The 16,817-nt window shown below is 38.9% G+C and overlaps 1 protein-coding gene and 1 long non-coding RNA gene across 12 annotated transcripts in view; both read left to right on the plus strand.

The window, feature by feature from the left end:
- The first annotated feature begins 219 nt into the window (after window positions 1–219).
- LOC117016924 (uncharacterized) lies at window positions 220–6,110 on the plus strand. Its single transcript, XR_004421996.1, has 3 exons — window positions 220–421; window positions 2,987–3,183; window positions 5,288–6,110. It is a non-coding gene; the product is annotated as an uncharacterized LOC117016924 (long non-coding RNA).
- Window positions 6,111–9,509: 3,399 nt separating this feature from the next.
- TCERG1 (transcription elongation regulator 1) overlaps window positions 9,510–16,817 on the plus strand; it is a 54,600-nt gene continuing 47,292 nt past the window's right edge. For all 11 annotated transcript variants that reach the window (XR_004421948.1, XR_004421947.1, XR_004421949.1 and 8 more), the window contains exons 1-2: window positions 9,510–9,610; window positions 15,509–15,734. Coding sequence is in view for 6 of the 11 variants with exons in the window: in XM_033096273.1 (XP_032952164.1) it covers window positions 9,552–9,610; window positions 15,509–15,734 (285 nt within the window). In the remaining 5 variants the exon portion in view is untranslated. The remainder of the gene's footprint in view (window positions 9,611–15,508; window positions 15,735–16,817) is intronic.

Genomic DNA, 16,817 nt, shown 5'->3' on the forward strand with positions numbered 1-16,817 from the left:
AATTGAGATCATTTCATGTAACAGAGAGAGCTATGTAAAACAGACAAAGATTCAGACATGGAGAGATAAAGACAGCAAAAGGAGATACAAAATAATAAGAAGAAAAATTATAGTAATGGTAATAGCTAATGTTTATTGAGCACTTACTGTAAGTCCTAAACACTTTAAGTGGCCTTACATTAACTTAACGTTCACAATAATTCTTTGCAGGTATGTAATTATTATTTCCATTTTAAGATGGGGAAACTGCAGCACAAAGACTGAATATGAATTGTCCCAAATCACATCACTGCCGAGAGGCAGATCCAGGATTCAAACCAGCCTGTCACTGAGAAGCTGTGGCTGGCTCTCCGTGTATACTGACTGACTGCTTATGCCTTGACATTGCAGGGCCAAACATCCTCTGGAACAGAATGATGAGGTGAGTCAAAATGTCCTTCTTCCATCCATGACCTTCTGCCACCTGAAATGTCCTCACACATCATCTGTGCCTAACATGCTTCCTCTAGGGGAGCAGGCCTGACCTCGAAGAGGGGCTCACTGCCCACGAGGCTGTCTCCTGCCCCTCTTCTAGGCTAATCCCTGATTGAGATCTTATCACCTGTGCTGCACTTTTTGCTTCTTACTCTTCCTCATTAGAACATAAGTTCCTTAAGGGCAGGAGTTGGGTGCTATTCTACTGTTTCCATTTCTTAGTATAGGACTGGTATGAATTAGAAAGGGCTGTGAGCATTCTTGAATGAATGCGTCATTCCACTAATAATGATTTGCTTTGTTGTTTGCTTTGGCCTAACTAATTCTTCTGCATAAAGGAACTTGGCATGTTCTAGAAACTTCCTAATTCAAGGCTCATGACGTTTTGATGTTCTAATGCAAGTGACTGGTATGTGGATAAATCATTGTCTACACATGCTTCCATTTTCTATTTTGTTCTAAAAATCCTGTAGTATCTGGTGATAGTGGAGTTCATTCGTAAGAGAATTTGGATATGATATAGAGTAAACCAAAGTCCAAAAGCAGAACAAGTCTACTTAGAATATTTGTCTGTGATTATAACTACAAGCCTAATCTGTAACGTTGGCTAACCCCATAACCCTATGTATTAACCCAGGCTGCCCAAGTAAGAAATCTTAATGTTGCCTAAAATTTGCCCCACACTCAAATCCAATCAATCATCTAGTGTTGTTGTTCTGCCTTTTAAATAGCTCTTGACCTTTACCCTCTTCTCCAGTCTCACTGTCATTGTCTTAGCTCAAGGACTCATCTTGGTCAATCTCAGCAGCCTTCTCCTGTCTCTCTAACTGCAAGCTTGCTCTCTTCTAATGTATCATTCTCACTGTAGTCAGATCGTTTTAAAAACAAAGCTGTTCCTGTCACTCCTCCATTTGAAATCCTTAAATAGTAACTTCTTATCACCTACAGAATAAACTGTAACTCCACCCATTTTTCTAGTCTCATCTCCTAGAACTTTAGTTGTATAGTTCCTAAAATCAATTCCAAAATGTTGTCCCTAATGCATCTTTTCCTGGCCCTTGTTTGCTTTCTCAGGTGCCACCTCCACAGTGGAGTCTCTTTCCAAACAGTCACTCCTGTGTTTCTGCTTGAATTTCTAGCAGTATGGCATAAAGATTCAGAGTAAATGCAGCAGGGTGGAACTGCCTGTCTGTTCCATTGAATTGGTATGAGTTTAGGCAACTTGCTTAACCTTTATGATACAGGCCAAATGAAAGGGCTTCTCACTATAGAAACTCTAAGTCTCCTTTTCCCTAGTGTTTTAGCTCCATAGCCCCTGGTTATAATCAGTTTTCAAATCAGTTTCTTAATCATAAACAATAGATTGTTTTTAACGTGAATCATAGAAATCGCCTACCCACTGCTTTAGATAATTACCCTAAAGCTTGTGATTACTGTCTGTTGACTATGGTCATTGTAGCACAGTGTTCTTTCCAGACCTAGCTTCCAGGTGAATAATAACTGAATAACCGGTTAAACCAAAAGAAAGACCAGAGGCTCCATGAAATTGAACACATTTTCATTACGTAGTCACCCTGCGTCAATGGCTTCGAGTCCTGCTTCTTGGACCAACTGTTTTATTAACTCTATTAACTAAAATCTATCTCTCCTCATCTAGGGGCTGTGGGGATACAACTGATAGCCCAACAAGACTTCCAGTACCTCCCGACCAAAGAGGTCAACATGGTCCTCCAGGCGGATCTCAAGACCCTTTCCCCTCATCTAAGGTCAGATAGGTTGAGAGTCCCACGAATCCCCAATAGGTAGGGACAACGGCCACATTCAGCAGGAAGCAAATACAGAAAAAGAGATCTCCTGTCCCTCAACTTCCCTTAGAGACTTAGGGGGATCACGTCTCTCAAGGGGGACATAAAGCAGGTAGTTAGAGATAGGAATTGGATCTCCGAGATGCGCAAACACGTCAGGTAACATTCCTGCACTTCCAACATGGTCTACAGGAAATAACCGCCCGAAAGACCTCCCTTCTCTGCCCAAACTTGCCCTTGTTTACCATAACCATTAGCCATTGTTGATCACAAGTATCAATCAAGCAGCCCCATAATCACAGAGGAGTAGCCCATTCTAGAAGAAAAGGAAATGAAAACTTCAAGTCCTTGACAGTCAGCACCTTTTGAGCCACACCATTTTGCTCGGGCCCGCTCCTGTCTCTTTGGCACGTACTCTCACTTCTAATAAACTGCTCTTTCACCACTGTATTTTTATGTCTCGTTCAATTCTTTGCTCGAGGTGCCAAGGACCTGGACACCGTGCAGAGAAGGGTCTGCTCTCTGGTAACTTGTATAATCCTTGGTTACTTCATCTGTGGAGAGGGGACAACATGTAGCTACTGTATATAGTGGTCATGAGGAATTAAATGAAAAGTTCCATGTTAAATGCCTGCATATGCTACTCACTCAGTAACTACTAGTCATTTGTCTTGGCTAAGATTTGATTTATCTACTTTCTCTTCTAGATTATGTACTCCATGACAGCGACTTTTGTGTCTTTAGCAGCTATGATAGTTCCTGGCACAATATCGATGTTCATTAAATGTTTGCCAGATGGACAATTAAATGGATTTGCCAAATGGACAAATAAACTATCTCTGAACACCCAATTGGAACGCTTGATCTGATACATTTTTGTAATGAAGAAGTAACGTCTAAAATGGTGAGTTATTGCTATAGCAATACAAAATTATTACCTCATCCCATCCGGAGGCTGGTGTGGTACTTAATGACACCGCAGATGTGGAGTTTTGTAAATTTTAAGAGAGCTTTCAATCAGATTTAAGTGAGGTTCTAGTCCTGTCTCTGCCACTAACCGCGTATGTGACTGTGAGAAAGTTAATAATCGAACTCTCAGGGTCTCTATTTCCTCATCTGCAGACAAAGAATATTGGACGAGATGATCTGAAAGAGTCCTTTCAGCTCTTTAATCAACGTCTTTTGTAATTTCTCCAGGTGATAATTTTGGGGAAATTGTATATGAAAGATAGTATTTGAAATAATTGCATTATAACTGCATCATAAATATCACCTTTGCATAAGGGTTCCTGAGATATTGTTGTTCTTGTTTTAATTTTGAGAAACAGAAAAAAAGTTAATAGTGCGATTTTAGAGTTAAAATGAACTATAAAATACATAATTGTTTTTGATAAAAGAAGAAAAGAGAGAGCCCTGCAGCCCACTTCAGTAGAAGAATAGTGTTGACTTTACACAAGGGATATGATTAACTGCTTATGTTAATAAACCAAGAGACTGTAAATGTGTTATTATGTATTTTGGGACAAATCCAAAGTTCCTGAGAGTTAAGTGAAACTAGTAAAATGCACACACAATGGACTTAGATATAGTCATCTATATTAATAGACCAAGAGATTACAAATGTGTGGTTGATTATTCCAGAACAAATCCAAATTAGCGTAATCTTAGGGAATGTGATTATCATTTAATAAGTGGAAACCTAAGTAATCATATGGTGTTCTATTGGGAAAAAATGTGGCAACAAAACACAGAAGGTCAGCCTAGAGCAGTGTACTCTACTTTCTGGCTCAGAAATCCCAGGTGGTTCATGGAATTATCTTAAGGGTTTGCAAATTCATGAGCCCATCAACCATTCATTGTTGATTGAGTCAGCCAGTGGCGTCAGTAATAAAAATGACTTCCTTTCTGTTTGTTTCCTGTAAAGCAGAATAGAAAAGAACAAGTTTCTTTTTGAATTTTCTTCTAGCTAGAGAAATAGGAAGAGGTTCTGGGTAGGGCAGAGAGTTCCCCAATGCAAGGGTAGGCACAGATGGTCTAAGTGGAAGGTATATCTTTATTTGGAATAGAGAATCATCAGGTTCTCATGACTCAGTGACATTAAAAATTCAAATCCAGTAATTGATTGCCCTTGTTCTACTTCCAATCAGATTTAGCTGCTTTCTGATAATTTTACTTACTCTGTAAGTTTGCCCAGAGAGGAGGGAAATGTATGGTCCACGTGACAGTTGTAATTTTATTTTTTGTAAATTAATAAATTTGCATTCTGGTTTATGGAGATGGGTCTTTATGTGCTCAGTTAAAAGTGAATGTCCTTGACTTTGGGTGCAGCCTTATTTTGCCAGCAAAATCTATTTGGGGGACTGTGAAGCTAGGATTGCAATCCTTAACCTCATGTATTTCCCAAGGTCAAGGGTACATCGGGAGCTCGTTTGGTGCTCCTGTGGCTGCCTTTTCTAGGGGTACCCCTGTGTGCTGCTTGCTTTTATCAATGGGACGAGCAGCTTGTCTAATCCGCTTATCTTGTCGATGGACAGACTAAGTCATACATTATAATATGGCTGTGGTTCCCACCTTCTATTATTTGCATCATGGATTGCTAGCTATCTGGAAGCTTAAAACATATCTAAAAAATGCCTTATTTTTTAATGATTTTGGACTTACAGAAGAGTTGCAAAGTTAGTACAGAGATACTCTGCACCCAGCTTCCCTTAGTGTTAACATATTACTTAGCCATGGTACATTTATCAAAGCTAAGTGGTACGATAGTAAGTAAACTAACTATATTTTATTCAGATTTCCTCGGTTTTCCCCACTAGTGTCCTTTTCCTCTTCCCAGATGCAATCCACGATACCCAATTGCATTAGTTGTCATATTTCCTTTGCTGCTTTAAATCTGTGACAGCTGCTCAATCTTAACCTGTCTTTCACGACTTAGACACTTTTGAAGAGTATTGATCAGATAATTTATAGAATGTCCCTCAATTTGTGTTTGCTTAATGTTTCCTCAGGGTTAGACAGAGGTTATGGATTTTGGGGAAGAATACCACAGAGGTGAAGAGCCCTTCTTATCACATCCTATCCGGGGTGCATGCCATTCCTGAAGATGCTAACCTCGATCACTTGGTTAATATGGCATCTGCCAGGATTCTCCACTGGAAGTGTCACCTCTGTTAGGTAGAGTCACTAAGTTCAACCTGTGATATTGTGGTTTATAAGCAATATGTATTTGGTCATTCAGATCGAAGAAAGAGTGAAGATGGTGAATATATAAAATGGAGTCATTTTAACCAAACTGTTAAAATTATTAACAATATGAAGTTCAGCTGTCGCATGAAGAAAGACTCCATTCTTTTTCTAACTAGCCTGGGAACTTAAACTTTTTTGAATTTTCCAGTCCTGCATCAATGCCTGGATATACATCTGGACCTCCAGGTAACCCTCTATTTAACCCTCTAGTTATCTAGTGTATGTGAAGGACTCACATATACATCCACATGACATCCATTATCCAGACAACCAGGAAGTTACCAGACATCCTGCCACCTATCTTCTGGACCACCTGGCATCCATCATCCAGACTGCCTGACATCTGACTGATACCTGTCTTGGACTAATGCTAGGACTAAGAATGCAAGACTGATAATTTTCAAGAATGTACTGTTTATTATAAGAACTTTTTTCTTTCATCTTTGGAACACTCCTGGGTTTTTGTCTAGCTGTGTTCCCACTTTGCAAACTATAAGACCCTTGAATAAATCTCTATCATGTATTTCTAGCAAAGCCTCCAGACTTTTTTTGAGTTTGTCTGACAAGATGAGCAAAATATATTTCTCATATATATTTGGTCTTTATCCACAATGCCTGGCTTACAGCTCCCTGAACTCTTGGAATCTCCTAAGTGTTGAGAGTGAAACAAATAAAGAAGCTGAAGCTATGAGAAATCAAGTAACTTGCTTGCCCAGGATTACACAGCCATTAGTTAGTAGAGGCAGGACTAGACTCCTCATCTCATTAATTCCAAAGCTGTTAACAACTGCTACCCAAACTGCCTGTGAGGCAGCCAGCAGGTGTATCTGGTCAGGCATTTTCCATTTCTGAGATCTCTTTAAATGTTTCAAAGACCAATATATCCAGTAAGGAGTAATATAGCTGCACAGTACAGTCGACAGTGCTGGCCTTACATGTGCATGCATACTTCACTAGGGGCTGGAGATTCGGTGAGGAAAGTAGAGAGTCTTTTAAAAGTATTTACAGTCTACAGAAAAGAGAAAGAAATGATACATTAGCTATGCTACCTTTCTGGCTTGAGTGAGACAGGGATTTAGCTGTCCCCAATTGGCTTTGGTGTGAGATACACCTGCCCTTGAATCCTAGCTTCACCTCTTATTACCGGTGTGAATGCCAATTTGCACCAGTTATGTAATGTCTCTGAGCCTCAGCTTCCCCATATGTAAAATGCGGGACAATATGTGTGCCTTAAAGGGCCGTTAAGGGTATTAAAAAGAGTGTGTGCAAAATATCTACCATGGGTTTAAGATAGGTGTTCAAAAATGGTAGTTATTAAAAAGAAAAGCCTGATTCAGCATTGGAACCTCTTCTCAAGAGTCACTTCTGAGGAGTGACTTCATAGCCAGGACTTAGAGCCTTGATGATATTAATTTGTCTTAAGCCAACCCTGTTTCTTTACCTCACTTGGTATACTAAGTTTTGGGGTCTATAATTCAATTGCCGTCAATTGGGCAAGGACAGTATTTGTTTTTCTGTTCTCTATAGCTATGCACATTTTTAGTACCCTGAGATATATCAAGCTTTGATGACAGGAAAATCCATTTGGTTTTTTAAAAGATATTATACATTGAGTCTCTTTAATTATTTTCTTCACGTTGATTCAATAAAATGGTTCACTGTAGACACAGCTCAGATTAGATATTTGCGGTATTTTTATATAGCTATTGAGTACTGAATTTCAAGGATATGTTTATGTGAGTAAACTACAGCAATGAAACACTGAAATGATTTTCTATATATGTATATAATCATATGCATATACATAGTCACATGTATACAAGCCTGCTCTATATAAAAATAATACAAGATATAAATATCTTAAAATATATATAGATATACAAACACAATGCAATTATCAAATAATAAAACTTTTATTACATCTGCAAGGAGTTTCTTTCATTCATTCAAACTGACTGTTTTCATCTTTTATGTATGCCTTTGACAGGATTTCTATAAGGGATCCATTTTGAATTTTTTTTTCCAGCACTGGGGATTAGTTTTTTATGAGCTTCAATACCAGTATTATTTTTTGAGTAGTTTGGCAGTACTTGGGGATGCATGCTGATGTTGAAAAAAGGGATTTAACCTCCCACTCTTAATCAGACTCCGGTTTTTCAAATGTCATATATTTAATGAAATTTCAATCATCTTTTCCTTCTCCAATTTCTTATGCTCAAAACTGTGTTCAGTTCTTATCATATTTTGTCACATTTAATTGATTTTGAATATTTAACTGGGATTCAGCATAACATTGTATTTACTGAATTATAATTCACATACAATAAAATTCACATTTTAAAGTGTATAATGCAATGAGTTTTAGTATATTCACCAACTTGTGCAATCATCACCACTATCTAACTTCAGAACATTTTCATCAACCCCACAGAAATCCCATACCCATTAGCTATCACTCTCTCCTTCTCCTGGAAACCACTGATCTACTTTCTGTCTCTGGGGATTTGCCTATTCTGGACACTTCATGGAAATGGAATAACACAATATGTATCTTTTTGTGTCTGGCTTCTCACTTTGCATAATGTTTTCAAGGTTCATCCATGTTAAAGCATGTAGTGGTGCTTCATCACATTTTATGGCTGAATAATATTCCTTTGTATGGATATACCATGTTTCTTTATTCACTCATCAGTTGATTTGATGTTTGGGTTGATTCCACGTTTGGCTATTAAGAATAATGCTGCTATGAACATTTGTGTATGAGTTTTTGTATGGATGTATGTTGCCAATTTTCTTGGCTCAGGATGTTTAGAAATAAGGCTTTGCTGTTATTATTGCCTTGTCTGCCATTTACAAGCCACGTGAACTTGGACAAGTTACTTTTCTGTGCCTCAGTCGCATTTATAAACTATGGCCATTCATAGTACCCACGTCTCAGTGTTTTTGAGGTCTAAACGACAGAATGCGTGCAAAGTACTTAAGATAGTTCCCAGTATTTATAGTTAGGTCTGAGTAAATTTATTTTAATATTTTGAGCAACTTAATAAGGTTTATCTTCATTGTGCCTTTGAAACCCCAGAGCCTAAAGTATTTTTTGTGTTTTTTTTTTCCTTTAATAAGAAATAAATATTCAGAATTCCTTCTGGGTATTAGGGTGTGCTAATTTGAGACAAGTGTATTTTAAAATTGAAGAACAGATGCTTTAAACTGTAAATTGTGATGAAGAGGCTTATGTTCCCCAACTTATCTTAATGCACCAACTTTTAACACTCATCAGCCTACAACTAATTATTTAATATAATTTAGGAGGTATTCTTGTACCGTGTTTCCCTGAAAATAAGCCCGGGTCTTATATTAAGTTTTGCTCCAAAAGACACATTAAGATTCATGTTCAGGGGATTTCATCCTGAAAAATCATGTTAGGGCTTATTTTCTGGTTAGATCTTATTTTCGGGGAAACACAGTAGTTAACTAATTTATTATTTAATAACGTGGCTATAATCTGGTAATGGTTTAAGACTCCTTGTTCTGAAGAGTTGGGAAATAGCTCATTTTCACAGCAACTCTGTGATTGGTCTAGGCATGACTCAGGTCGATTTTTAATTGGCTCACGCAATAGAAATGGTCTCGGACTGAACCAATATCGCCAGTATGTGGCCAATATGGCTCCACAACTGGTTTTCCTGGAAGCCGGCAGACACGTGGCTACCGCAGGCCGTCAGTACGTGGGAGGACCTAGTTTTGCCTACCACCAGAGGGCGCCCGCAGTTCCTCGTTGCTTAAGTCTCATTTCCCATAAAGCCTCCGGGCGACCAATCAACCGGCTGTCTCCTTACCGCTTTCAAAGTCGGCGGGCGCTTTCACCAATAGTAAGGCAGATGCCGCCCTCAGCTCTAGGATTGATGGAAAGTATCACCAATCATTTCACAGATCCCTAATGTCTCCGCCTCTCTCGCACGGGATTGATGATCCGTCCGGCCAATAGTGGACGTCGAGTCGGCGGGTGGATGAACGCGGCCCTCTGTAATGGCGGAGCGTGGCGGGGACGGGGGGGACGGTGAGCGATTCAACCCGGGGGAGCTCAGGTAAGGGGCCCCGCTCTTTATTACTTCTCAGCATGCTGGAGTCCCGGGATGGGCCCGCCGCGCGAAGATGAGGGGTGGAGGGTGGGCAGAGGAGCCGCGGCGGCTCGGGGCCAGGACCGCATGGGGTTGGAGAAGGGGGAAGGGGAAGGTGGCTTGAATGAGAGAGCCGGGCTGGGACTGGGCCGCGGCCTCCTGCGTGTTCTCGGGGAGCTCCTTGTGGTTTTCGCGGCCCCAGCGCTTCTGGCGGCTGCGGCCGGGAGGCCGGGCCAGACATTCCCGCCTCGGGGCCCCTCCTCAGCCTCATGCCCCCTCCGCCTCGGCCCACCACAGCCTCCCTCTCGGCTCGCGCCTCCGCGGGCCCGCTTTGCCTTACGGACACCTCTCCACTCCGCAGTTAACTCCCTGAGACCCCTCACTACTTCTGACTCAGCCTTCTCCACGCCCTACGCGGCCCTTTGGAGGTTTCTACTTTTGCCCGGTTCCTTCCGTACGTCGCTTGCTCTTAATGTCTTGTGGCTTTTCCTCTAATCTTTTTATCCCGTATCCCGTATTTGTGAATAATAACAATAGCAGCCACCGTTTGTCACTTACTTCTATATGCCAACGAGCCCTTTACTTAGAGTTGTCTCATTTAATCCTCACAACCGACCTTCGGAGTAGTTGCTTTTCGCATTTTGCATGCCACAGACCAGAGCCACCTTAAGTTACTCGTAAGTCCATTTTACAGGTGAGAAAACTGAGACTGGCATAGGTTGAGGAAGTAGAAGAACAAGGTCTCATAGGTGAAACTGTGGCTCCTGGAAATGGCTTGAACCCAGACAGTCAGGCTCCAGAGCCTGCAGCCTCAATCGCTGTGTCTGCTCACGCCTTCGCCCTAAAGAGTACAGTGAGCTTTCTTCTTCTGGTGTCTCATTGCCTATGGAATTTTCTAATTAAGATTTGGGAAAGTGAAAGTGTCTTGGAAAAGTCTTTAGTCAGTGGTTTTTGAGGAAAAAGAGGTACTAAGCTTTATGTATCTTTGATACATTTTTTTTTTTTCCGTGGATGGGGAAAAATGTCATTTCAGATGTTCAGCTCCCATTCTGAATTGTGCCATTGTCAGCATTTGAAACTAAAACAGACCAGTGTAGGTTACGAGCAGTGTATAGTACTGTCTAGAGCTCAAGATGAAATTGTATAAAAAATGAGCTCAAGGTTTTAGGGCAAAAATATATATATATAATGGCTTTTAGTTTCTGAATTGTCACACACAAAAATCCTTACTTTGGCAGGAGTAAAATTTTGTCTTACTTCAGAGATGAATCTCAAATCCTTTAAACCCCACGTTTTTACTTTAGTAATGAGTGATCAGTGTGCACTGCCAGGGCTTTTCTGTATCAGTGGTGGAAGGTTTATTCCTGACTCTGATCTCAAGAGAAGGATACTTAGCTAGTTTCATATGGATTTACGTGGGAACAGTACTTTGCGTTTTTGAGTATCTTTCTTCAGCTTTACAAGGAGTAGCCTTTTCATTTTATTAATAGTCATTCAGACTTTGTACTAAACTGATTTGAATATGTCCTTAAATTAGATGTTTTGTTGCAAATATGTAGCCTCTTGGGTTGGAGGTTGCTTCCAGAGCATATTGTACAGACCTTTATTTCAGCATTTCTCATGGTTTAAGAGAAATTAGCTGTTTATCTGGCCTCTTTGATGGTAGAAATTGGGGCTTAGTGTTTGTATTTGTATCCTGAAAGTATTTCGTTGTGTGTCTGTCATAGTACCTAGCAAATAAGGTGTTCAGTGAATATATAGTAAACAAAGGAATATAGGTGATTTTGAGATGGTTCACTTAGTAGACCCATGAATGTGTGCTATGTGCAGTCACCGACCTAGGTGACTTGAACTAGACCAAAATCCTTTGTCCTCAAGGAGCTTCCATGCTAATTAAGATTGTTCTAAATTCTGAACTAATCACATCCAATGAGGAAATCATCCTGCAAGTTTGAAGTGACTTGTACAAGGTCACTGAGTAATTGGCAGAGTCTGGATTAAAACCGAGGTCCCTTCCCACATGTCAGCAGCACTTTTCCATTTTTGCCCCGCCTATTAAACTATTTGCAGTTTTGTCTTCACCATTGGGGAGATTGCATATGTGGATAGAGTACTTCTAGAGAAACACATTTGTTCTTGTAAAAAAATTTTTTTGTTTCTATTTATGCGGTAGGCTTCTGTTTTCTGAAAAGGTTTTAAGTAATAGGAATGCAAATAACTTACAATAGACAGAATTTATTTGGAAATCCAAATGCCATTGATCTCTTTATGGTTGAGGGCCATTAAGATAACTTTTAGCATCGTATTTGTAAAGATTCTTTACCCAGGGCCTTTGTTTACTTATTAATACTTCGTGACTTGTGACAGGGTACTTGCAGTCTAAATTTCCTCAATTGTAAAATGGGAATAAGAATACACTAGTGTTACCATTGACTGCTGCCATAAACAAGTTATTTTTCTGTGCCATAGTTTCCTCTGTAAAAATGGTGCCAAACTTACCTCTTTGTGTTGTTGTGAGGATTAAAAGAGTTAGTACATATAATGTCCATGGATATATATCCATGCCTAGTATATAGGAAGTACCTAGTGTTTGCTATCATTATTAAAAAAATATTTGAACACTTACCATCCTCGGCACTGGGATGCCGCAGTATACTAAGGGAAAACTATGTATTAGTGAGTGGACTACAAACGTAAACAGTGAGAGATTTCTTCATAGCATTTATCGTACGTAATTGAAAACTCGAATTGGGTAATGAGCCACAGAGGGTCTGCGAGAGGCCAGGAGGGGGGAAAGAGTTTGAGGTAACACTTGAACTGAGACTGATAATGAAAAGGAGCCAGTTATGTAAGGAGCTGGGGAAAAGCATTCCAGGCAGAGGGAACAAGTGCAGAGGCTTCAAGGTAACGAAGTATTTGATCATAAAGAAGACTAGAATCTGTAGAGAGGTCAAAAAGGGACAAATTATGTAGAGCCTGGTAGTAATAATTATAGTAATAATAATAGCTGCCACTATTACTAATACTAACGCCATTTAACACTAATACTATTACTGCTATACTAATGTTACAGCAACAGTAATAAAAGCTAATACTTACAGAGCACTAATGTGCTAGGCATTGTTCCAAGTACTTTATTAGCTCATTTAATCCTTACTGCAGGTTCTGGTAGGTTGGTTGTGATGGAGCAGTGTTTATAAAGAGCTATACATCTGGCATCAGAAAATGGCACCTTTTAGGCTGCCGATGGAGGAAATTGTGTGAATTTTGTCACCATTTTAATGTCAGACTTTTGAAAGCCATCTAGTCAAACTGACAACTAAGTGCCTTTTACATGTAGAGCACTGTGCTAGGTTTTGTAGGGAAATCAAAGTTGAGATAGTTAAAGTGGTTTACTGCGTATCAGGTACTGTCCTAAATTTTTCACGGGGATTAGCTCATTGAACAGAGATATGAGATAGGTTTTATTTCTATTCCTTCGCTAATTTACATCTGAATATACTCAGACTCAGAAATTATGTAACTAGTCTGACAACAAAAGGCAGAGCCATGATTTGACTTTTCGTGACTCTAAAGCCGAAACACTTAATTCAAGCTATATCTAGGAAGTGTGAAATTCTAAAGAAATACTGTAGAATTTTTGAAAAGGGAGAGTTAGCCTCAAAGGAAATCTAAGATTAAGGTACATTATTAACTCAAGGCTGAAACAGAATAGCTTTCCTTGGTAGTAAACTTTATTTCTGCACTAAAGGTTAAGATGTTTCTTTAGTAATAGTGGTCATGTGTCTCTTGGGAGTGCATATAATTTGAAAAAGACTATTCTGATATAATCCATACTCCTTTTTTGCAGTCATTGATTTTAACTCAATTTTTTAACTTTGAGTATAGGATTGTATGCAAATTTGGTTATAGTTGGTATAGTAGGTCTGGATGTGTTTGCTATCCTAGAAGGAAAATTGATTCTTTATTAGGATTTTTTTGTATCAGAATTGAACTGTGATGTGGGAAAAACGTTCAAAGGGTAATTAATCTTAAGCAAAGGGTTGAAACGTGTAGGGAAGTTGGAAGAGCCTGGTGAGAAGAGAATATAAGAATGATTATCTTCAAATATACATAAGGAGTATAATTATTGATCTCTTGAGCGCAGAAATGTAAACTTTATGTATAATGGAGAGATTTATAGTAACTACTGGGAAGACTAATAGGTGCTCAGTAAATTGACTATGGGAAATTATAGTAAAAATAATTTTATTAAGATTCTACATACCCTACTTGTGAGGTAGCTTAGGTACAGTATCACCTAAGTATTCCATTAGTTCATTTAACAAATATTTATTGAGGCCTACTACATGCAGACCTAATTATGTGCTTGGGATATAAAGGTGAACAGGACAGAAATTCCTACTCTAAAGAGGCTTAATAACAGACAGCATGGTGTAATGTTTGAGAGCTATTTCCCTGTGTTTGAATCCTGGCTTTTCCACTGAACCAGCTGTGGTCTTGGACAAATTATTTAACTTCTGTGTGCCTTAGTGTCCTCATCTGTAAAATGAAGTTGATAATATCTATCCTGTAAGGTTGTTATGGTGATTAACTGATTTGAAAAGCGCTTAGAGGACCACTGCCTGGCATATAATAATTACGGTTAAGAGTGAATAATTTTCGTTTTTAAAAAGCACTTACCTGCTTAAATGCTATGGAGAAAATAAACTAGGGTGTTTAGCTGGAGATTAAAGGATGGGCTAGGGTGCAGTGTAGAGAAAGGCTTTCTCTTTAGGTAGAGAATATTAGTGATCTCTTAAACTGCTTCCCTCCCCCCTTGTAAACTTCGTATTTGGAAGTAATTTCAAATTTACAAAAAGTTGTAAAAATAAAGCTAGTATATTTAGTGTTAATATTTTACTTTTCCTGCTTTATTATTTGCACGCATGCATGCTCTCTGTTACTCTGAACCATATCAGGGTAAGATACATATACCATGGCCCTTTACCCCTAAATACTTAAGTGTGTATTTTCTAAAAATAGAGATATTCTTTTGCTTAGCTATAGTACAATTATCAACTTCATGTATTTACAGTGATACAATACTTTAATCTACTGTTCGTATTCCATTGTTGTCCATTAATCCTTTGTAGCCTTTCTTCCCTCTAGGACAGGATTTGGTCTGGAGTTAGTGTATATCTCTTTAGCCTCCTTTAATCTAGAACATTTCCTACCTTTATTAGAACAGCCTACCTTTTATCATCGACATTTCTGAAGAATACAACCCTGATCCCCCTTTTTATTATAATGGAACATTTCTTATTTTGTGTTTTGTCTAATATTTCCTCCTTATTAAATTAAGGTTATACATCCTTACCTGAAATAAGTGATGTTGTGCCCCTCTCGGTCACATGATGTCCATCTGTCCTTTTTAGATGATACTAATTTTGATTCCCTGGTCAAGGTGTTGCCCAGTTTCCTGTTTTTTTCATCCTCCTTTGCAACTACCGTGTTTTCCCGAAAATAAGATCTAGCTGGACCATCAGCTCTAATGCGTCTTTTGGAGCAAAAATTAACATAAGACCCAACCTTATTTTGCTGTAATACATATAAGACTTGGTCTTATGTTAATTTTTGCTCCAAAAAAAGACGCATTAGAGCTGATGGTCCGGCTAGGTCTTATTTTTGGGGAAACATGGTATAAGCAGCGTGTGGGGAGACTTTTTAAGACCACCCAGATATCCTCTTCATCCAGATTTCCTCTTAGATATGGTGTCCATTAATCAGTCATTCTTACTGATGCACATTCAGTGTAATTAGAGATCAGTAGCTACATTTTTGTAATTTTGAGAAATAAAAATGTGTCCGTTGTTTCCCACACAGGATGGCTCAGCAGCAGGCCTTGCGGTTCCGAGGCCCTGCTCCCCCACCGAACGCGGTGATGCGAGGCCCACCACCTCTCATGCGGCCTCCTCCACCTTTTGGTATGATGCGAGGCCCTCCTCCACCGCCTCGGCCCCCCTTTGGACGTCCTCCTTTTGACCCTAATATGCCACCAATGCCTCCTCCTGGAGGGATTCCTCCACCTATGGGCCCTCCACACCTCCAGGTAAAACATAGAGGTCACCATTTTTTCATTGGCGTTAGTATCAATATTATATCTCAGTGTTCTTAGTTTCACTTCATAGGAAAACCTAATCCATATAATAAAATGTTGTTCCGAAAAGCAGTGATAACAGTAATTCATATAGAAATTTGGAATGGGACTTTAGATGGTGATAGAAAAATATGGGATTGAATAGAGGAATTCTTACCTGCCTTTATCTCTGAGAATTGTCTTTAGTAATCCATCTTCTTTATGGGAAATGAAGTTTGAAATATTAATGTATAGAGTGAGGGAAATTTATTTTCAATGATACATGTTGTCATTAAGCATAAATATATATGTATGTATATTCCTGAGCAATTCTTGCCAGAAATGATGCCTCGGGTAGAATGTAGAAAGTGACAACAAATACATTTTGTACACACATTATTTGAATTTTTCTTTCCCCTGGGGAAAGAAAAAAAAGGTTATCTTATAATTTTAGAAATAGAATAATTGTGGGATTCTTTCTGGATATGAGGCACGTATCCGTCTCAAGTATGTGTAGATTCAGTTATTGTCTGAAGACAGGTCATGAAAGTGCCAACTCTCAGATGTCTACTTTTGAGATTGTATTCTTTTTGTTTGGGTATATATTTGTTTACTTAGTTTATCCAGCCTGTACAGTTCTGAAACGAAATAAACATAGTGGTGGTATCTGCCTTTCATTAACTTAGATAGTCAAGAATCAACTTAACTAAAAATAAAAAAAAATAGTGATGTACTACTATTTAAGTGATGTTCTCTCTGTTTAGATAGGGTTCTGGTTATGGAAGAGACACAGGTTTTAATAATTTGCTTAATAATTTTATTGCGTTACTAGTAATGATAGCCCCTCCCCCTTAAGTTAGGTGGTTTTATGTTTTCTTCAAGATTAGAATGAAAAATAGCTTTTTGACCTACTGACTCTTGTGTAACTTGTTACATATGGATTTATTCTAATGTGTGCCTTTATGAGTTAAACCTACTTGCAGAATATAAAACGTAATGGACTCATGTAACCCTCTGATGGAAATACGTCAGATGTTCTAATGGGATACTTTATAA

Source organism: Rhinolophus ferrumequinum, chromosome 24, assembly GCF_004115265.2.
Source record: "Rhinolophus ferrumequinum isolate MPI-CBG mRhiFer1 chromosome 24, mRhiFer1_v1.p, whole genome shotgun sequence".
NCBI classification, from domain to species: domain Eukaryota; kingdom Metazoa; phylum Chordata; class Mammalia; order Chiroptera; family Rhinolophidae; genus Rhinolophus; species Rhinolophus ferrumequinum.